Source organism: Dreissena polymorpha, chromosome 3, assembly GCF_020536995.1.
Source record: "Dreissena polymorpha isolate Duluth1 chromosome 3, UMN_Dpol_1.0, whole genome shotgun sequence".
NCBI classification, from domain to species: Eukaryota; Metazoa; Mollusca; class Bivalvia; order Myida; family Dreissenidae; genus Dreissena; species Dreissena polymorpha.
Genome location: NC_068357.1, coordinates 144,809,635 through 144,832,899, shown reverse-complemented (window position 1 = coordinate 144,832,899; position 23,265 = coordinate 144,809,635). Strand labels below are relative to the sequence as shown.

Genomic DNA, 23,265 nt, shown 5'->3' with positions numbered 1-23,265 from the left:
ATGATATAGGTTGTATTTATTGATAATTTTTACCAGATTTGTCAAAAGCATGAGTTGACAGCACCTTACCTTTCAGCTTTTTGTGAGATTCTTCTTCTCCACTTATTGGTGCTTTTCTTTTCACTGGCACAATCTCTTTTTGTCTTTTTAAGTCATCGACTTTCTAAAAAACATGAAACACCATGATGATACAGTTCTCTTCAAAATTTAAATCCAACATAAATTTCCTAAACAAAGAGCCATAGACATTTCAAGTCACAATTTTCTTCAAATGTATAGAGATCAAGCCAACAATTAACTACTGGTATTTAATATTAATTAATCATTTAATACAGGTGTGAAATAAAATATGTAACCTTGTTTGATGATCAAGTGAACTCTTACGATAGCTTGAATGAGGCCCCACACCACTTCAAATGTGTAATTAATGTCAATTCTATTATTAAGTAAAAGAAACTATCTTTAAAAAATAATATATCAAACAAGAGGGACAAGATGGCTCTAGTTCGCTCACCTGAGAGGAGTCGGTTCATTCAATCTTTACCAAATGTCAAACTTGACCTAGATATTGTCAAGACAAACATCCTGGTCAAGTTTCATCATTATTTCATCTGCGAGTCATGATCAATGTACCTATGAAGTTTCATGATCCTAGGCGTAAGCATTTTTGAGTTATCAACCGGAAACCATTTTTCTAAGTTGAGTCACTGTGACCTTGACAGCCATTGTGTGAATCATTTTTTGGCACTGTGACCTTGACCTTTGACTTAGTGACCTGATAATCAATAAGGGTCATCTGCCAGTCATGATCAATATACCTATGAAGATTCATGAACCTAGGCATAAGCGTTCTTGAAACCATTTTACTATTTCAGGTCACCGTGACCTTGACCTTTGACCTAGTGACCTGAAAATCAATAGGGGTCATCTGCGAGTCATGATTATTGTACCTATGAAGTTTCATGATCCTAGGCATAAGCGTTCTCGAGTTATCATCCAGAAACCATTTTACTATTTCAGGTCACCGTGACCTTGACCTTTGACCTAGTGACCTGAAAATCAATAGGGGTCATCTTCGAGTCATGATCAATGTACCTATGAAGTTTCATGATCATAGGCATAAGCGTTCTTGAGTTATCATCTGGAAACCATTTTACTATTTCGGGTCACCGTGACCTTGACCTTTGACCTAGTGACCTCAAAATCAATAGGGGTCATCGGCGAGTCATGATCAATGTACCTATGAAGTTTCGTGATCCTAGGCCTAAGCGTTCTTGAGTTATCATCCGGAAACCATTTTACTATTTCGGGTCATCATGACCTTGACCTTTGACCTAGTGACCTGAAAATCAATAGGGGTTATCTGCGAGTCATGACCAATGTATCTCTGAAGTTTCATGATCCTAGGCATAAGCGTTCTTGAGTTATCATCCGGAAACCATTTTACTGCTTTGGGTCACCGTGACCTTAACCTTTGACCTAGTGACCTGAAAATCAATAGGGGTCATCTGTGAGTCATGATCAGTGTATCTATGAAGTTTCATGATCCTAAGAATAAGCGTTCTTGAGCTATCATCCGGAAACCATTTTACTATTTTGGGTCATCGTGACCTTGACCTTTGACCTAGTGACCTGAAAATCAATAGGGGTCATCTGCGAGTCATGATCAATGTACCTATGAAGATTCATGATCCTTGGCATAAGCGCTCTTGAGTTATCATCTGGAAACCATCTGGTGGACGGACAGACCGACATAAGCAAAACAATATAACCCCTCTTCTTCGAAAGGGGGGGGGGGGGCATAATGAGAAAACTGCCCCCCTCCCAGCAGCCATGTTATTCAACTGACCGGAACCATTTTTGAACTCAACTCTCGTATCAAGGAAACAAATGTTCTGAGCAAATTTCATGAAAATTGGGCCAAAAATGTGACTTACTGTGGTCACATGTTTTCACTATATACATATAGAGAAAATGCCCCGCCCACTGGCGGCCATGTTTTTTCACCGATCCCGACCATTTTCAAACTCGTCCGAGATATCAATAAAACCAATGTTTTGACCAACTTTCATGATGATTGGGCAAAAATTGTGACTTCTAGAGTGTTTACAAGGTTTCTCTATATCCAAATAGGGAAAACTGCCACTATATACATATAGAGAAAAATGCCCCGCCCACTGGCGGCCATGTTTTTTCACCGATCTCGACCATTTTCGAACTCGTCCAAGACATCAATTGAACCAATGTTTTGACCAACTTTCATGATGATGGACAAAAATTGTGACTTCTAGAGTGTTTACAAGGTTTCTCTATAGCCCAATAAGGAAAACTGCCTCGCCCACTGGCGGTCATGTTTTCCAACGGATCGGAACCACTTTTGAACTCAACCAAGATATCATTAAGACAAACATTCTGACAAAGTTACATGAAGATTGGGCATGAAATGTGATTTTTACAGTGTTTACAAGGTTTTTCTTTTTTTTGACCTAGTGACCTGGTTTTTGACCCGGCACAACCCAGTTTCATACTCGGCCGAGATTTCATTGGGACAAAGCTTCTGACCAAGTTTCATGAAAATGGGACAAGAAATGTGGCCTATAGAGTGTTTACGAGTAAATGTTTACGGACAGACGGACATACTACGGACAAAGACCGGTCACAAAAGCTCACCTAAGCAATCAGGTGAGCTAAAAAGAGAATTCCTCCCATCATTTTAAGGATTCATTTATAAAGACTTTATAAATGAATCCTTTAAAGGGGCCTTTTCACAGATTTAGGCATATTTTGAAGTTTGTCATTAAATGCTTTATATTGATAAATGTTAACATTGGATATAAAAGCTCCTGTAAAAAAATCAAGAATAAAATTTTTAAAAAGAAAAAAAAAGGTAACCCTCAGCAGGGCTCGAACCACTGACCCCTGGAGTCCTGGAGTAAAGTCTCCCTCTTAGACCACTCGGCCATTCTTCCGGATTAAATGACAGGTATATTTTATACTTCATATAACCAATCCGCATAGTTTCAAAAAATATAACGACAACAACAGAACTCTTCAAATTATTAATTCGTTTCGCGTTGCAACGCTTAATAATTTTCGGGTTTTTAAATCTTCAAAAGATTCATATAATGGCCATTTTAGAGCATGGTAAATGTTCAGTATTACTGTTTCCTCCCAAATATCATAACTAAAACGAAATCTGTGAATCTGAAACAACTTTTTTCAATATTGTCAATTTACCCCAACGTGAAAAGGCCCCTTTAAGTAGTTTAAATTTTACTGATTTTGAGGCTAGTGAAATATTTATTTTTATACATTTTTCTCACCTCTTTGTGAGCTCTACTTTGCAAATGTGTCGTCCAAAGTAACTCGGTCTTTATTGCAGTATTGCAAATTATACAGACAAGCTGGTCCAAACTGTTGTATCTGGAAAAAAGAACATTATTATAATTATTTTTAAAAGCAAACAGCTTGTATACCAGTTTGTGATATATTTTACAGATCACTCATGCATTTACTGCAACAAGAATGTGTCAAACCATGGCCATTTAAAGGCACCTGATCAACACTTTACTTCTCATATAATGCAGATGACAGGATCCAAGTCAGGAACCATCGTTGTATAGCAACTGCATTATGCTGTTAAATTCTGAGCTGCTCTAGTGGTAGATAAAACATCAAAAAGTTCAAAGAAACAAGAGCGCCATAATGGCAGTGAAACCCAAGTTAAAGATAAACAAATTTTCAAAACTTGATACATGTAAAAAATGTAACATATTCTAAATATTGTCAAAAATTAAATTCTGACCATGCAAATTCATCGAAATTAAGTCATAAATATAGCCTCTGACACTTGGAGTAGCAAGATTTTTAGAAGATTTGATCAGTTGACCTAAATTTAGGATAAATGTGAACCCCATCGTAAAGATTAACATTCTGATCAAGTTTTGCCAAGATTAAATGTGTCTCCTAAAGTGGTTATAAGGTTTTTACTAAGAATGAGCCTGGTGACCTTCTTTTTAATGACTGTGACCAAGAATCAAATTCAGTCCGGGCTTTTTTCCCCAATGTTTGAGAAGCAGCATTGGTCACTTAGGCCACTCCAAAATGATTTGGTCTACCGATTTTACTTTTTTTAAAGTTGAAGAGGCGAGCGAAAAAAATAAATAAAAAAAAATTTTAAACAGAAAATTCTCGAGCGAGCAAAGAGCGAAGAATAAAAAAATTACATTTCAATAGAAAAATATTGCATTAACAAGAGATACAGGTTTTAACAGCTATAGTTTACATTCGAATCAATTCTTATACAAAGAAAAGAATCTATGTACAAACAAGCAATAAAATATCTATGAGGTACATGCTTTTCAAATAACAAGAGGGCCATGGGCCCTAAGGCGCTCACCTGAGACCCAAAGGAACTAAATTATTCTGGGAAGGTGGAGTTCAAAATAATAAAAGTACTTCATACAGACGGGCGTACATACTTAACTTGCGCTTTATAGTTCGATTATTTAGTGTAAAATCTTCAAAAGAGGACGAGTGCTGAGCAGACAGGCGGTAGTACAGACTTAGTGTGCTCTATTATTAAAATACGTTTTCAGTGTTTTTGCATTCAAAATTATTTAGAACAATGATACTCTGATTTTCAAGTAATACTGCATTTCACATATCATACATGACTTCTGTATATAAAATTAATTAGAATAATGGTATTTCCGACTTTCACATAATACTGCATTTCACATATCATCCATGTACAGTACAGCCAACGCAGCACAAACATAATCCGCGGCTACGCCACGGCCAGATTATTAGTACGCGGCGGCCGAATCGTGTGTTCATGCGGCGTATCGCCGTGGCACTCGGCATCGATCTGCGCAACAACGCCGAGTCTGTATTAACCTCGCGTACTTTTGCGGAGTAAATCCACCGCATACGTACGCCGCGGATCGAGTGAAAAGATATCCACCTACATGTACATACATGTATGTGTAGCGTAGAATTAATTACGCGCAACTGTTAATGTTTCGTTCCATTATCTTTATTCAAATTTGTAATCCAAAACACACTTCCGAATTTTAATGCTTGGAAATATATAAGTACATAATTTTGCTATTTCAAGAGCTTGCTTCAATGTTGTAATCTGTTCTTTTTATGCAGTCAGCATGCTGATTTTTATACGAAAATAAATGCCAGACAGATGTATTTATGTGTTTATCTCTATATTGATACCACTGTATAGCAATTGCTGTTCCATGCTGTTCACTGCAAAGGGCTGTAAACAAGGGGTTAGGCATCAAGCAACTGTCAGAGATAATGAGGTACCTGCTGTGGCTAATGGTTATTGCATTGGTCTCAGTCATTAAATTACATGCAACAAAATGTGTGAAAAGTGGCCAGCACAGGAATTCGGGGCCTGACTCTAAACTGTTATATACAGTTGTTTCTCCCCTAAGTAATTTTCTGTGAAATCAATATTACTACTTAAAATTTTGAGATTATTTAATAAAGGGTTTTCAGATGGCAAAAATACGTTTGTTGCACTTCATCCCCAATCAATCATCAACATAATAATCTCTGTTATTATGGCCATATTTTTCAAATGTTCACGACCATTTTCAAACTCGTCCGAGGTATCCACACAGGGGTTGAAGAATTTTTCCAGAGCCACTCGCTCTGCAGGGCGAGTAGGCCTGACAATCCACTTGCCCTTCACTTTAATCTACTCGCCCTGCATTAAAAAATAGATATCTATATTTATAGTTATGATCAACCAGAACCTTTTAAACCTACTTAACATAGTGACACTAAACTGCAAACAAATTAACTTCATTATCTGATGGATTATATTTGCTTTCCTTACGTTTTCTGCACCTATTTCCTTTTCTCAATCCTTTCCGCTTCTCGTTTTGACGACCTTTCTAATTCTTTCTGTTCCCTGTCGCCACCACCTTGCAGATATTTAAAAATAGAACCCTTTTCCATTTTAATATTTCAGACAAACTTTTACTGAAAGACACGCTTGATTGACAAACGGTTACAATTAGTAATTTTTGCCTAAGGCTTCTGATCACGAAATTCGGAATTATTCTGTATATTATAATTATTTTTTTCTGTTTATTTTTAATTAAATATAAGAAGTGTTATAATTAACCAGTGATGTATTAGTGTTTTATTGGTATTTACATTAAAATTCACGGAATGACCAATATATTTAACACTTTTATTCACTTTTAATCGATTAGCTAAGAGCACTGACAACGACGAAAAGAGCGCAGTCGATTTCGAGAATTATTTTTACTGTGCCCGTGACGTCATTTTTCATTGTCAAAACAAAAGTGCAGTTTCTTTGTGTACTAAATGTATTTTTTGTTCGTTCGAAAAATTGTTCGCAATTTGTATCGATGTGGAAGGAGTTCTGGAACTGAATTTATATTTCTCAACTTGAAAAACAGCAATCGCCCGGTCGATCGAGTATTTAACAAATTTTAATCGCTTGACCGTCAACTTCACTCGCATATGCGAGCGGTCGAGTGGATTCTTCAACCCCTGCCACATATTCAATGTTTTGACCAAATTTCATGATGATTAGACAAAAAATGTGACTTCTAGAGTGTTCACAAGCTTTTTTACTATATAAATATAAGGAAAAAGACCCCCCCCCCATGGCAGCCATGTTTTTTTTACCGATCTGAACCATTTTCAAACTCAACCGTCGTATCCAGGAAACAAATGTTCTGACCAAATTTAATGAAGATTGGACCAAAAATGTGACTTCTAGAGTGTTCAAATGTTTTCACTAAATCCATATAGAGAAAACTGCCCCGCCACCTGGCGGCCATGTTTTTTCACCGATCTGGACCATTTTCAAACTCATCCGAGATATCAATAAAACCAATGTTTGACCAAGTTTCATGATGATTGGGCAAAAATTGTGACTTCTAGAGTGTTCACAAGGTTTCTATATAGCCATATTAGGAATAACTGCCCCGCCCCCTGGTGGCCATGTTTTTCAACTGACCGTAACAATTTTTGAACTCAACCAACATATCATTAAGACAAACATTTTGGCAAATTAACATGAAGATTTCAAATCAAATGTGACTTATACAGTGTTCACAAGGTTTTTCTATTTGTTTACCTAGTAACCTAGTTTTTGACCCAGTTTTGAACACAGTCGAGGTATCATCGGGACAAATGTTCTGACCAAGTTTCATGAAGATGGGATAAGAAATGTGGCCTCTAGAGTGTTCACAAGGCAAAATGTTGACGACGCACGACGGACGACGGACAAAAGGCGATCCCAAAAGCTTGCTAAAAATGCACTAAAATTAGGTTTCAGCACTTAAACTTTAAAATGTAGAACACAAGTCTAAAGCTAGTGTTTTCATATCTGGAATTGCATTACTTGTAAGTTTTAATTAAACATCTTCTAATGCAATTAGTAAAATAATGCTTATATTTTTATATTGAATAACTCTTCCATGAAGATTCTGCGCTGTTATATGAATTCGCAGCCGTTAAAGCTTCCGATATGATTTCATGTCGGAACGATGCTACAGCAAATTGACATAAAACGATATGAGGTCGATGTATATAGACCTCATATTTATAGGAGTTAGTTGCATATGACCTTTGACCAAGAAATATAACCATATCAGTGAAGTGAGGGACACATGTCTACCTACTGCTGCTTATTATAAATTTGTTGGATGTTTTAAATAGTGAAAGCTGTGAAAAGGTATACCATGTTGCAAGCTGTGAAAAGGTATACCATGTTGCAATAGCACTTGAAGAGGGACAATCATCAAAATGATAATGACAGACAGACGCCATGCATATAATCCATTGTCGCTACCTTATTTTAAAAGGGGCATATCGATGACTAGTACGGTATTGTATTTTTCTGAAATAAATTTATACATCACAATACAGTCCACGCATTTCCCCCAATTTCCCTCGCTACTCTGCGGGCAGTATCTCCGAGAGAGATAAAGAATATTGCATGATTTGGTACTCCGCGGTTAACGATCGGCAAAATTATTAAGCCGACGCAGCGGCCCACGGCATTGGTAACGCGGGGGAAACTGCGTGTTTAATATATAACGATCAATTTAGCTTTGCTTGACTTACTGATTTTCAAATAAAATTACATTTCTTACAAGTACATATATATATATATATATAGCGGCCCACATTTATATATATATATACCCTATATTAAATCAAAGTACTGAAAGTACTGGTTTGACGATGCTTTTCACTGTTATTTTTCACTGTTTAAAAAAGTGAAATACCAGTTTATTTCACTGATATTTCTGTATAAATCACCGGAAAGCATAACATAAATAAGCATCCATTTAAGTTAATCTACATCACCGCAATTGTGTAATTTTTATTGCTTGTCATTTATCCGCAGGCCAATATTTAATGGTTGTGGTGCAATCGTTTTCGTTCTTGGGCACTGCATCCCTTCAATCAGTTCAATGAAATTTATTTACCTAAATATCTCATATTTGAACTTAAAATTCTTTTGGGAGAAATGGTCCAGACAACTGGATAAAACAGCAACAATATGCTAACCCATTGTTTTTCGAGGAACATAATTTAGAATTTCTGTACTAACCCCAATCACAGTATGTTGGGGTATAATTATAATCAAACTTTGTTTTTCTTCTCAAAAGATTGTCGTAGATTACGAATTGATGAATATATCATCCAAGACTACAAGTTTTAGAAAGCCATTTTTTTCATTTATTTTTATTGATAAACAAGGTTTTGTAACAATCTATACTATACATAGATAGCTTTAACAGCACAATGTGGCTCACCTGAAACTGATTGTTTCCTAGTGGTGTTAACTAATTTTTCATGAAGATGTAGAAAAAAATGCATTGTGAGTATGAATAAACTATTTGCGTCTATCAGATCTAGTTGAGCCTTTTTACAGAGTTCCTACTTTTATTAATTTGAACATTCTGATCAATTGCCATGAAGATCAGGTAAAAAATGTAAGTTTTAACATGGATTTTAATGATTTTAGTTATTGATCAACTGCTTGGAAGCACATGACCCACTTTGGAACGTGACCTGTTAATCACGGAGACTAGACCTTGTGACCTAAATGTTAAATATGCTACTTTCATGCTTGACTTTGATATCATTTAAAATAATGTTCTAACCAATTTACAAGTGGATCAGAGAGAGAATGTGACCACTAAAGTATTAACAGACCTTTTCTTATATTTGACCTAGTTCCCTAATTTTTGATAAAATATGAAAACAAAAATGACATAGAGGTGACTAGTTTCATAAGAATCTGGCAAAGAGGTGACACCCAAATTATCTTATGTGTTCACAATAAACTTTGGATAAAATACAACAAAGAGGGATAACAAAAGCTCACCTTGTCACATCATAACAAGTGAGCAAAATAACCAAAACTATGACATCATATAATTGCTCAGTTACTTCCAATAACAATAAAATGTTACTTTTGAAACAAATACAATACCTTCCCTTTCTTACTACAGGCTGTTCTAAAACAAGATAGACCTGTATCGCTCACCCAAAACTCCTTCTATAGTGTCAAAAACTTGTGTATGATTTGACTAAGTTGTAACCTAGCTTTAGCCTGCCAGGACCAACTTGCAAATTCAGCGTTTGATTTGATTAAGATCATTGTAAGCAATTTTCATGAAAATCAGAAAGATAATGTGACCTGTAGAAAGGTAAAGGAAGTTTTCTATATTCAAACCTAATGACCTAGTTTTTGACAAACTACCAACTTTCAATCTGAAACTTTATTTCATCGGGATAACATTCAATTCTGTCCAATTTTCATGAAGATCTGGAAGAAAATGTGACCTCTGGAGTGTTCACTAACCTTTTCTGTGATTTGGTTTGTTGACCTAGTTTGGACCACATATGACCTAATTTCAAACTTAACCTAGAATTGACAGAGATGAACATTTACCAACATAAGACAAACAAGGGCTGTTTGTAAAACATGCATGCCCCCCATATGGGCTGTCAGTTGTAGTGGTAGCCATTGTGTGAATACATTTTTTGTAACTGTGACCTTGACATTTGACCTAGTAACCTAAAAATCAATAGGGATTATCTGCCAGTCATGATCAATTTACCTATGAAATTTCATGATCCTATGCCTTGCTTTTCTTGAGTTATCATCAGGAAACCTTTTTACTGTTATGAGTCACTGTGACCTTGACCTTTGACCAAGTGATATGAAAATCAATAAGGGTTATATACCAGTCATGATCAATGTACCTATAAAGTTTAATGGTCCTAGGCGTAAGCATTTTTGAGATATCATCTGGATACTATTTTACTGCTTTGAGTAACTTTGACCTTTGACCTAGTGACCTAAACATCAATAGGGGTAATCTGCAAGTCATGATCAATGTACCTATGAATTTTCATGATCCTAGACGTAAGCATTCTTGAGTTATCATCCGGAAATCATTAAACTGTTTTATCTCACTGTGACTTTGACCTTTGACCTAATGACCTGAACATCAATAGGGGACATCTGCGAGTCATGATCAATGTACCTATGAAGTTTCATGATCCTAGGCGTAAGCTTTCTTGTGTTATCATCCGGAAACCATTTTACTGAGTCAAGTCACCGTGACCTTGACCTTTGACCTATAACTCAATAGGGGTCATCTGCGAGTCATGATCAATGTACCTCAGAAGTTTAATGATCATAGGCGTAAGCATTCTTGACTTATCATTTGGAAACCATTTTTCAAAGTTGAGTCACTGTGACCTTGACCTTTGACATAGTGACCTGAAAATCATTAGGGGTCATCTGCGAGTCATGATCAATGTACCTATATAGTTTCATGATCCTAGGCATAAACGTTCTTGAGTTATCATCCTGAAACCATTTTACTATTTCGGGTCACTGTGACCTTGACCTTTGACATAGTGACCTGAAATTAAATAGGGATCATCTGCGAGTCATGATTAATGTATTTATAAAGTTTCATGATCCTAGGCATAAGCGTTCTTGAGTTATCATCCGGAAACCATTTAACTATTTCGGGTCACCGTGACCTTGACCTTTGACCTAGTGACCTCTAATGGGGTCATAATTTTATGCGAGTCATGATCAATGTATCTATGAAATTTCATGATCCTAGGCATAAGCGTTCTGAGTTAACATCCGGAAACCATTTTACTATTTCGGGTCACCGTGAACTTGACCTTTGACCTAGTGACCTGAAAATCAATAAGGTTCATCTGTGAGTCATGATCAATGAACCTATGAAGTTTCATGATCCTAGGCATAAGCGTTTTTGAGTTATCATCCGGAAACCATTTAACTATTTCGGGTCACCGTGACCTTGACCTATTGACCTAAAAATCAATAGTGGTCATCTGCGAGTCATGATCAATGTACACATGAAGTTTCATGATCCTAGGCATAAGTGTTCTTGAGTTTTTATCAGGAAACCATTTTACTATTTCAGGTCACTGTGACCTTGACGTTTGATATAGTGACCTGAAAATCAATAGTGGTCATCTGTGAGTCATGATCAATGAACCTATGCAGTTTCATGATCCTAGGCATAAGCGTTCTTGAGTTATCATCCGGAAACCATTTTACTATTTCGGGTCACTGTGACCTTGACCTTTGACCTAGTGACCTGAAAATTAATAGGGGTCATCTTCGAGTCATGATCAATGTACCTATGAAGTTTCATGATCCTAGGCATAAGCGTGCTTGAGTTATCATCCGGAAACCATTTTACTATTTCTTTTTTTTGTTAAACTTCATCAATTATTAATTGTATATAGATTTCTCTATAGTTTGAAAAACATTTAGGCAAATTTTTCTCATGTAAGATAAAATGCAAATAATTAATAAAATATTCCCTTTTAATCAGTATGTTGGTTTATCGGTCAATAACAATATCACTTTGAACATTGAATTATTTAAAAGTTATAACAAACATTAAATGTCCTCCGAACAAATGACTCATAACACATATAACAGATTGATAGGAAGATACGAACAAATCAAGGTTGCTAGGTTGCCCGCCTAGAATGGTCCTGTTAGTATGGAAGTACTTGATATATAAATGTATTAGCCTGTCGGTGTTGTAAAGACATAAAATATTTTATAAATGTCTCAAAGTGTAGAATCATTTTGCATTTAGTAAAAGAAAGGCAACATATAACCCTTAAGTGGGTGACAAGAACTTGTGGCTAAATACAACTAAAAAGAGGCATTATGATTCTTGAAAATAAAAGTAAACATCATTATATATGAATTTTCTGATCAAAAGTGTTATATTTAGTGAATAGGGGAAATACATTTTCAAGAATAAACAATATAATTATAAATGTTTTGGCGAAGTGATAGTATTATCATAGTACAGTTTTGGTCTAAAAATCCCGTAACATTTTTTAAATTTCATAACACCTTGTTGCAAAAAAAAATTATGACAAATAGAATTTTCAGAGTAACCTATTAAAATAAAATAAACAAGGGCTGTTTGTAAAACATGCATGCCCCCCATATGGGCTCTCCTTTGTAGTGACAGCCATTGTATGAATATGTTTTTTGTCAATGTGACCTTGACCTTTGACCTAGTGACCTGAAAATCAATAGGGGTCATCTGCGAGTCATGATCAATGTACCTTTGAAGTTTCATGATCCTAGGCCCAAGCGATCTTGAGTTATCATCTGGAAAACCACCTGGTGGACGGAGCGACAGACCAACAGTCCGACCGACATGTGCAAAGCAATAAACCCCCTCTTCTTCGAAGGGGGGCATAAAAATGCTTTATATGACCTTAGATATTATTTTTGCAATCATTTTTCATCAATTACAAATGTTTAAAAAAATTATTGTTTCATGCTACTCATGGTACCAGTTTTTTGTCAGAAAATTAATCACATTTTTTAAAAATGCATTTCCCCTTGTTTCAAAAAAAATCATGAAAATATAATTTTCAAAGATATCCTTTAAAACAAAAAGAAAATGCCTTCTTAAACCTTAAATATTATTCCTTCAAGCATTTTCCATCAATAATTTATGTTTGAAAAAATCATTGGTTCATGCTAAATACTGTTTGATATACTGTAAATAATGTAACTACACATCCAAGTAGTGAGTCCATCAAACTATTGCAACCGAAACACCTGGTGTGCCAAGGCACCAGCCGAAGTCAAATGCCTTCTGACTTGGTGCATTTTACTATTTATATTTGTATGCATTTGTATGTGTTTGAAAAAATGTATAATCTTTAATGACATCTTCTGACCATGCATGTCCTAGATTTCAAAATCCAGGCCCTGGTCTGACACATTGGTAACATTAACGTTAAACTGTTACCAGGCTTCTGAAGGTCACAGGAAAAGGGCAGTCTTATATGTATCCAATTAAACTATTTGTCATTGTCAGAAACCGCTCTTAAGCAAACAGCTTTCAAGCAACTGCAGGCTGAACTGGATCTAAACTGGCCACAATCGCCTCAATGTCTTTTACTGGGATATGGTTCATTTAACTTTAAAGGGATCTTTTCACGTTTTGGTAAATTGACAAAAATTGAAAAAAGTTGTATCGGATTTTCAAATTTTCATTTTAGTTATGTTATTTTTAGGAAACAGTATTACTGAACATTTACCATGGTCTAATATAGCCATTATATGCATCTTTTAACGATTTAATAATTATAAAGCGTTGCAACGCGAAACGATTGAATAATTTGGAGAGTTATGTTGTTGTTGTTTAATTGTGTGAAACTACGAAGATTGCTTATACTAGGTATAAAATACGTCAACCATTTATACTTGCCAGAATAGTCGAGCAGGCTAATGCGTTTTTACTCCAGGACTAAGGGGGTCACTGGTTCGAGCCCTGCTGCGGACTACTTTTTTTAAAGAATTTTATTCTGGATTTTTAACTGCTGGAGCTTTTAATATCCAATGTTTACATTTATTAATATAAAGCATTTAATGACTTACTTCAAAACATGTCAAAATCTGTGAAAAGGCCTCTTAACATAACATCTACTCCTATAAATATGAGCTCAATATACATGGACTAAACGGTAAATTACGTCTAATTATTTGGACTGTAATGACATCAACTACTTAAATAGAAAGAAGAAAGAATGCATACTTACCAGTAATTTGAGTAAAGAGTTTGTATTCAATGTTGTATTCAGGACAGCTTGGTGATATGCAAATCCCATATGACATGTTGATATCGGGTATCATAGCCATTCAATAAGTTGCAAAATGCTTTAACAAAATTTATAAAGCAAAATGTGACTTAAATTGATAACTAAAAATACCAGTATCATCAGTATGCCAGTTTTGCCTTGTCAAACTGTCGAGATCCAGAAAGTGCTTCATTCATATTGAATATATCCTTCGAATTCCATTAATTGTTGCATTACTAAATAGCTAAACAAGCCGATTTAAGCTGTAAGAAAGTTTTGACACAAGTGTTATCAAGTCTCTCGTGGGCGAAGCCATAGAAAGTGATCCATTCACATCAAATATATCCTTCGAATTCCATCCTTTGTTGTCATTAGCGGAGATTTAGTGAATAAATAATTCATATATCATAAATGACAGCTTCTAAATAGCGAAACAAGCCAATTTATGCAGTAAAAAAATTTTGACTCGAGACTCTCATGGGGGAAGCCATTGTTGAATGTTGAAACACAAACGACAACTCTGCTAGGAGAATGTAATCAATGACGAGCAATCTCCTACGCAGTGGCGAATGCAAAAGGGAAGTAACTGAAAAATCGAGTTATCTCAATCGGACTGGCTCGGTCCTTTACATAGGTCGCCATTGTGAGAAATTTTTCTACTGGTTATGAAACCTTGGACGACGCTGTTCCAGCATCGTCAAAAAGCAATGGCGATATTTTTCTCAGCCACATAATTGTTAATAGTTTGATATCACAAAATGAAAGTGAAAGTAGAACTGTCAAAAATGACAACCTGTCAAGGTGTTGTTTTTGCTGGCACGATAGGGCAATTACACTCAATGCATTCACATTTTGACCATAGGCTTTGTCAATGACCTTTATAGTATGGATAGCTTTGATATTATTTATTGCTATCATGTAACTGCATGATTGTGTATATGTTTACAATACACAAAGCATAAATAATGATATAAATATACTGATTGAGCTTATAATAATCTGAGAACTATAGCCAGGTCAATTAAGGACTTAAAATGCAATTTTGTGTCCTGATTTCATGAAGAAATGACCATGCATTTCCTAGATTTCAAATTCAAGGCCCTGGTGTGACACATTGATAGCATTACCGTTAAACTGTTACCAGGCTTATTAAATTAGTTTTTATTGAACTATCTAAGGAAATCTAAATCAGGCACTGATTTTTCTTGTTTTAATACAGTCATAGATCAGTTGTGGCCTTTGGGTAATGACCAATTTTTGCTTACTTGTCACACCCTTAAAACTTTCCACACGTCTATAATAGCAAATCTGGATTTAGGTGATCTTCAATATGGTACATTTAAACTTTAGCTCTGTTACAAGAGTGCTGGTAAAGTCCAGTCACATATTTAAATCTAGGCCATGTCAAAATCTAAGTGTCAAAGACAAATGAAAGATGCGTTCATTAATTATTGTCCAGTTGTTTACTACTGCTGTAAGTTTTTATATAATATGACTGATGAACATCATGTGAGAGAAAATTCACATTATCATTGTAAATCAGGTTTAGCAACCTTTTAGATAACAAAGAATGCTAGTTTTCAATGTCGCTTCTGGGGATCAAACCCGTAGGGCTTTAGGAAGATTCTGAAATTTTCGATCCCTCGAGAGCAACAAAACCAAAAATTAAGTCAAATATTGCCGACTCGATTTTTTGAGTCGGTTCATGAGGGATAATGGAGCTTGATTGGTCATTGTCGGCTCTGGTACTACTTACATGTACCCCGGGTACTCTTAAGTATACTTACATGTACCCTGGGTACTCTAAGTATACTTACATGTACCCCAGGTACGGTAAATAAACGTAATTGTACTCGGTCCATATTAGACTGTACCCGAGTTGTATTCGTGCCCAAAATCCGATGTCGGGGCAACCGATTATCTTAAACACACTTCTCTTAAAAAAACACTGCATCAACATGCTTTTTGAGTATGTGTTCCGATAATATAGAGGCCATTCTACAGAAAATTGACATAAATGTGTATATATAATTATTACAAAAAAATAGTCGACAACGACTGATTTTAAGGTTAAATATCCCGGGTACATTTTAGTATATTTACCGTACCCGGGATACATGTAAGTATACTTAAGAGTACCCGGGGTACATGTACGAAGTACCCGAGACGACAATGAACAATCGAGCGATACTGGAAGGTGCAACATCTCTCACGCCCCCTAGCATCGCCTTTAGCAGTATTCAATTCTCAACAGGAAAGTGCTGGAGTCATTGATCCCGAGGGACAAGAAAAACAATTGATTAAACTTCGAAATAAATAATTTGATCAATGACAATTCTGTTATTTGAGCCAGGTCACAGGAAAAGCGCAGTCAAATCAGTATCCAATTAAATTATTTGTTATTGTCAGAAAAACGCTTTTAAGCAAACAGCTTTCAAGCGACTGCTGGCTGATCTAGATCCAAACTGGCCACAATCGCCTTAATGTCTCTTTTACTGTGACACAGTTCATTTAACTTTAAAATAATAAAAAGTACTAACACTAAGAAAGAGTACTAACCAGAAAAGAGTTTGAAATCAATGTTGAATCTCAGGACAGCTTGGTGATCTGCAAATCCCCGATGAAATGTTGATATCGGGTATCATAGTCATTCAATAAGTCGCAAAATGCTCGAATACAATTTATAAAGCACAATGTGACTTATATTGATAACTAAAAATACCAGTAATCAGTATGCCAGTTTTGCCGTGTCAAGCTGTTACGATCCAGAAAGTCCTTCATTCACATCGAGTATATATCCTTCGAATTCCAACTATTGTTGTCATAAGCGGAAATTTAGTGAATAAATAATTCATGTATCCTAAATGACAGCTTCTAAATAGCGAAACAAGCCAATGTATGCAGTAAGAAAGTTTTGAATAGATACTCTCATTAAGGCGGCCATAGTTGAATGTTGAAACACGAACGACAACTCTGCTAGGAGAATGTTATCAATGCTTCTACGCAGTGGCGTATGCAAAAGGGAAGTAACTGAAAAATCGAGTTATCTCAATCGGACTGGCTCGGTCTTTTACATAGGCCGCCATTGTGAGAAAGTTTTCTACTGGTTATGAAACCTTGGACGACGCTGTTCCAGAATCGTCAAAAACCAACCAAGATAGATCAATCCCCTCGTGGTTGTAGAAGTAGTTGTTGTTGTATAGAAATTTTGTTGATTTAAGACAAACAAAACATCGTCTTTAAACTGATACTTACCAATTATTATAATCACAGTTTGCAACATTGTTTTTATTTTGAAAATTTAATCCAAAGTTTTCATGTAAGCAGGTGTTTTTCTGTACTGAACATGTAAACAAATGACCAAGGACCCTAATAAAAAACTCGCAAATCTGTGTGAATTGACAGTTTGACATTATCAAAGGAAAGCCGCTTCGTGTCTGAAGGCATAACTTACTCAAGTAAACACTTTCAATGAATGCATAAGGAATGGTTTAAATTGTCGGAACAAAGTCTGGTCAATTATGGACCAAATCAGCAGAGTGACATTCACACATGTTAATCCCTTTTGTCAAAACACCACAGACAGCAGTCTACACAATAGGTCAGTAGACAAGCTTTAATTGCGTGTTTTCATAACGCCAAACACTTAATCCAGTTCCGTCCAGATGTTCTCTTTAATCAGTATACAGTACAATAACTGTTTCAATAATTAATCTACTAAAATACCGTAACGATAAAGATAAGGCGTGTTTGAATTGAAATTAATTTGGAGGAAACATCAAATTATTCGCTATATAATTGTGTTAAAAAATACCAAAGAAACTTTTAACCAAAATCAACAGAATTCAGTGTTCTCTGCGCGACAAAGTTTGTACAAAAAATCAATACACTGCACGCTTTCCACGCATAAATATTGAACTTGTATATTGCAGCATAATTTTTGTGCGCTTTTGTCGGGAAATATACATGATGACTGTATATTGGAAGCATTTGTAAACGTCGTGTTAACATTAAAAATCGGAAGCGTGTTATGGATTACATACTATTTTTCTCATTTGGAAATCTAACGGAACATTTATTCTTGTGTTATATGTGTTATGAATTAAATATTAATTTGTCAAAACGCTTTACATGTTGTATATTCATTCATATTGTAGACGTACCTGTGAATAAAAACATATATTAATTCTCTTTCGTTTACTTTTCCGTTCAGCTTAAATGAGATGTGGTTTGCGCATGCGCAGGCAGTGATTTGCAAGATGGCGAACTCGAAGCAGTCAAATAATATCGAAGAACGTAGTTCTTCAACAAATGAGCGAAATGCGATCGTTGATCGTGTTAATGTTGAACGTACACGTAGTTCACAAAAAGACAAATCTGGAAAAGAAAAACAGCCGGAAAAATTGGCACAATAAAGCTCTAGCAAAGATATTTCGGTCGCCGAAAGCCGAATGATCATGGCGGTTACGAGTTTGCAAAATTTGATTAAAAAACAAACCTCGCGCATGAACGAGCAGGATAAACGCATAAATGAACGAAACAAACAAATAAAGGACTTGTTAGACAAAATTACCTCGTATGACGAAGATTATTACGATTGTCAAATTGATGAGGAATGTGACGATGGCGCAGAGCACGTGGCGCAGCCTTGTTGTGAGATCGACCCACAGGCAGGTGGGGATGAAAATGACTGTTTAGTGTCTAGAAAAAGGAAAACTGACGAGGATACTAATAACAATAGTCGTTTTTCATCTATGGCAAAACGATTTAAAGCAGTAGAGACATGTGATGCCCCTATCGATTCAGTTTTGGCTGAAAACATAACTTAGCTTTTTAGGAAGGGCATAGACGATGAAAGATACAATGACTTGATAAAAGAAGAAAATAATGCCCGTTCAGAGAACTGTGAGGGACTGTGTGTCGTGCAAACTAATCAGTCAGTGTGGGACATTATAGGCCCGGTAGCTAGAATCAATGATAAGAAAATGCAGGGAATAGAAACCTCAGTAGTAAAAGGAGCCACAATTCTGGCTAAGGTGGTTGACAAAATGGCAAAACTAGAGACAGAAATAGGGAACGATAGATTTTCCAAACTGATTGACGAGTGCAATGATGTGTTGGCCCTTCTAGGCCATGCTAGTAATCAAATTAACCTGGCAAGAAAAGACCTTTTGAGGCCAGTGATTAATCGGGACTATGATTACTTGTGTAACCACAGAATCCCATACACCAAGTTTTTGTTTGGAGATGACATTTCAAAATCTGCTAAGGAAATTGAAAACTTGTCAAAGTTGAGTAATCGGTTGACATTCAATCAAAGGCCATACAGAGGAGATCCTATTCGTAGACGGATGGGTGGATTCTCCAGATTCCGTGGAGGCTTTGGCCGTGGAGCCACAGGCGGCTATCAAATAGAAGCCAGCACCTCGAGTTTCGGATCGGAACCAAAAAACTTCCCGAGACGCGGGGCAAGGCCCCTAAATCACTAAATCAGGTGAGCCAAAATTTTGTTGCTGGTAGAATTTCTGATTATGCTGATAAATGGCGCAAATTAACATCAGATCCTACAATTTTAGACATAGTAGAACATTGTCACATAGACAAAAACTTGCAAAAAATTCATAGTCAGGAACTGAGTAGCTCCCAATATGTTTTCAATAAAAAAGAAAACGAGGTAATAAAGCAGGAAATTGATAAGCTTTTAGACTTAAATGTTATAAAAAAAGTGGAACTATGTGTAATCAAGTTTTGTCACCTATATTTTTGAGACCAAAATCTAATGGCGAACTTAGAATGGTATTGAATGTAAAAAAGTTAAATAAATGTATTCCATATAAACATTTCAAAATGGAAACTTTTCAAGATGCTTTAACATTAATAAACAAAGGTTGCTACATGGCATCAGTAGATCTAAGACATGCCTATTATTCAGTAAAATTAGCAGAGGAACAGAGAAAGTTTTTTAGGTTTTCTTGGAATTGTGAGATATATGAGTACCAATCACTTTGTTGTGGTGTTTCGGAAAGTCCACGCATATTTAGTAAGCTTTGTAAACCAGTTTATGCAAGCTTGAGGAGCTCTGGCTGGATAAATTCAAGGTTTTTGGATGATAGTATATTAGTTGGTGATACACATAAGGAATGTTTGGAAAATGTGGATTCCACATCAACTTTAATGACGAGAGTTGGGTTTGTAGTCAATAAGGAAAAGTCAGTGCTAAAACCAACTAAAAAACTTAAATATTTGGGTAATATTATTGATTCCGACAAAATGACAGTCAAACTTTCTGAAAACCGAAAAATATCCATTATAAAAGCATGTAAAACTATTCATAATAAAAATGATGCAACCATAAGAGAAGTTGCTAAAGTGATTGGTCTCATGGTGGCTAGTTTTTCTGCCGTTGAATTTGGAAAATTGCATTACATGTCATTAGAAACAGCTAAAACAAAAGCTCTGTCAGATAACAGAGGCAATTTTGATGCTTTAATGTGTATTTCCCAGGAGCTAAAAGTAGAGTTAGATTGGTGGATTCAAAATATTAATTCTCAGAAAAGGCATATTTCTAGAGATCCTGTTTCAATTGAATTGTTCACTGACGCATCTTCTTCTGGTTGGGGTGCAAAACTAGGTCAGTGTAAAATAGGTGGTCGTTGGAACAGTGAAGAGAAAACATTTCATATAAATACACTTGAGCTTATAGCAATTTTTCATGCCTTGAAAGCATTTATTGAGAAATTCCAAGGGCGCCATGTAAAAGTATATTCTGACAATTCTACAGCAGTTTCATATGTTAACAACATGGGGGTAGTAAAATCCTCAAATTGCAATAAAATAAGTTGTAATATTTGGAAACTTTGCATTGAAAACAATCTCTGGCTAACTAGTGCTCATATAGCGGGCTCGGCTAATGTCGATGCAGATGAAGCTTCCCGCAATGTTTAATGATCGACATGAGTGGAAACTAGACGAGTCTATTTTTCAACAAATTTGTAATCATTGGGGCAGCTCCAAATATAGATTTGTTTGCATCAAGGCTTAATAATCAAATAGACAAATTTTGTTCATTGATGCCTGATCCAGATTGTGCATTTGTAGATGCGTTTTCTTTGCTAAGGGGAGACACTTGGTAGTGTGTATTTGTTTCCTCCTTTCAGTCTGATGGGACAGTGCCTTCAGAAGATACGCAACGAAAAAGCCAAAGGCATAGTGTTAGCACCATTGTGGGTAACTCAACCATGGTTTCCGAGACTCATGGAACTGTTGGTAGATATTCCAGTGATAATTGGCAAGAAAAAAGGTCTTCTAAATCATCCAACATTGAATATACAACATCCCTTGGAAGAAAAAATGAAAATCATAGCATGCAAGGTATCAGGAGAAATTTCAGAGAACGAGGATTTTCAGAAGAAACTACCATATATTCATGTCATCGTGGAAACCAGGTACAAAAAAGCAGTACAGTACATTTCTCAACAGATGGTTTTCTTACTGTCGTGAAAGGCAGATTAATCAGTTTTCAGCATCTCTGGAAGAAATAGGTTATGACAGTATTAACACGGCTCGGGGAGCCCTTTCATCCATAGGACTCAATTTTGATGGGTTTAAAGTAGGTAGTCACCCTTTGGTGGTGCGATACATGAAAGGAATCTTTGTTTTAAGACCATCACAGCCACGGTATTCAGCAGTAATGGGATGTTAATAAGGTTCTGAGCTTCTTGCGAAAGTTGTCACCGGTTAAAAAGTTATCATTAAAAGATTTAACATTGAAGCTAACAATGCTCATGGCGTTAACACAAGCGGCACACGTCCAGACTTTACAGTTGCTATCTATTGAAGATTGTAAGAAATTGAAATCAGAGTTTTTTTTCAAGTTAAGCAGTTCTTTAAAACAATCACGTCCGAGTTCTAGGACTTCTGTTGTTAGTTTTAAAGCTTATCCTCCAGATAGCAGGCTATGTATATATACAGTTCTGAAAGAATATTTGTCACGCACAAGAAATGTGCGTAAGGATTGCAAAGACCGTAACATGCTTCTTTTGAGTTATGTGAAGCCTTACAAACCTGTGACAAGAGATACTATTTCTAGGTGGATAAAAACTGTTATGGCCAGATCGGGAATCAATATGAATATATATGGATCCCATAGTGTAAGAGCAGCATCAACTTCTAAAGCCAAAAGTGTTTGTGTTCCAATGAAAGACATTCTTAAAAAAGCGGGATGGTCAAATGTTGAAACTTTTGCTAGGTTCTATGACAGGGACATAGAAAAATGTGAGGACAAGTTTCAGACTGGGGTACTTGGTTAATGGTGAGTTATCATTACCCTTCATTGTCCTTCATTGTCTAATAATATTTTTTCACATGATTGCTTTAAAATCTCATTTAAGCCGAACGGAAAAAGTAAACGAAAGAGAATTAAAAAAATTAAACGAGACTTACCTTGGTAAAGTAGATGTTTAATTGAAATTCTCTGAGTTTAGGTTGGAGTGAAGGATTAAATGCCTCCCACCCACCCTTCAAGAAATTATTGAATCTATAAACTAATTTGATGATAATTATTGTTATTAAAATAACAATTAGTCATAACTATGAAATCAACATACCTGATGAAATAATATGGAAAAAATATGCTTCGAAGACTGCCTGCACATGCAAAAACCACATCTCATTTAATCCTTCACTCCAACCTAAACTCAGAGAATTTCAAGTAAACATCTACTTAACCAAGGTAAGTCTCGTTTATTTTTTTATTTTTTTTATACAATTATCTTTATTTTTATAAGCCACAGTATTTAAACAATTTTTTAATAACAATGTTTTAATTTTTTGGCATACCAGGTAGCACACTGCTAACGCGGTGTTCGCGGCGGTCGCTGATAAGAACGGAAATTGTCTGCGTTTACCGACTAGGCTAAAGTAATACACGCCGCAGGTATTAGCGAACTCGGCTGAACGCCAAGCGGTTGAGCGAGTTCACCTCGCTTTCCAACTCCGCGTAAACACTCGCTAGCAGAAAAAACACGCGGAGGGAGCGCGTTATTTGGGGAAAACGCGTGGACTGTA

At 35.9% G+C, this 23,265-nt stretch overlaps 1 protein-coding gene across 1 annotated transcript in view; it reads right to left on the bottom strand.

Annotated features, from left to right (window-relative positions):
- Nucleotides 1–23,265, bottom strand: part of LOC127871851 (zinc finger protein 830-like) — a 39,342-nt gene that overhangs the window by 12,964 nt on the left and 3,113 nt on the right. The window contains exons 2-3 of the mRNA XM_052415106.1: nt 3,324–3,423; nt 70–163 (exon numbers count right to left, since the gene is read on the bottom strand). Of these exons, the coding sequence (XP_052271066.1) occupies nt 70–163; nt 3,324–3,423 (194 nt within the window). The remainder of the gene's footprint in view (nt 1–69; nt 164–3,323; nt 3,424–23,265) is intronic.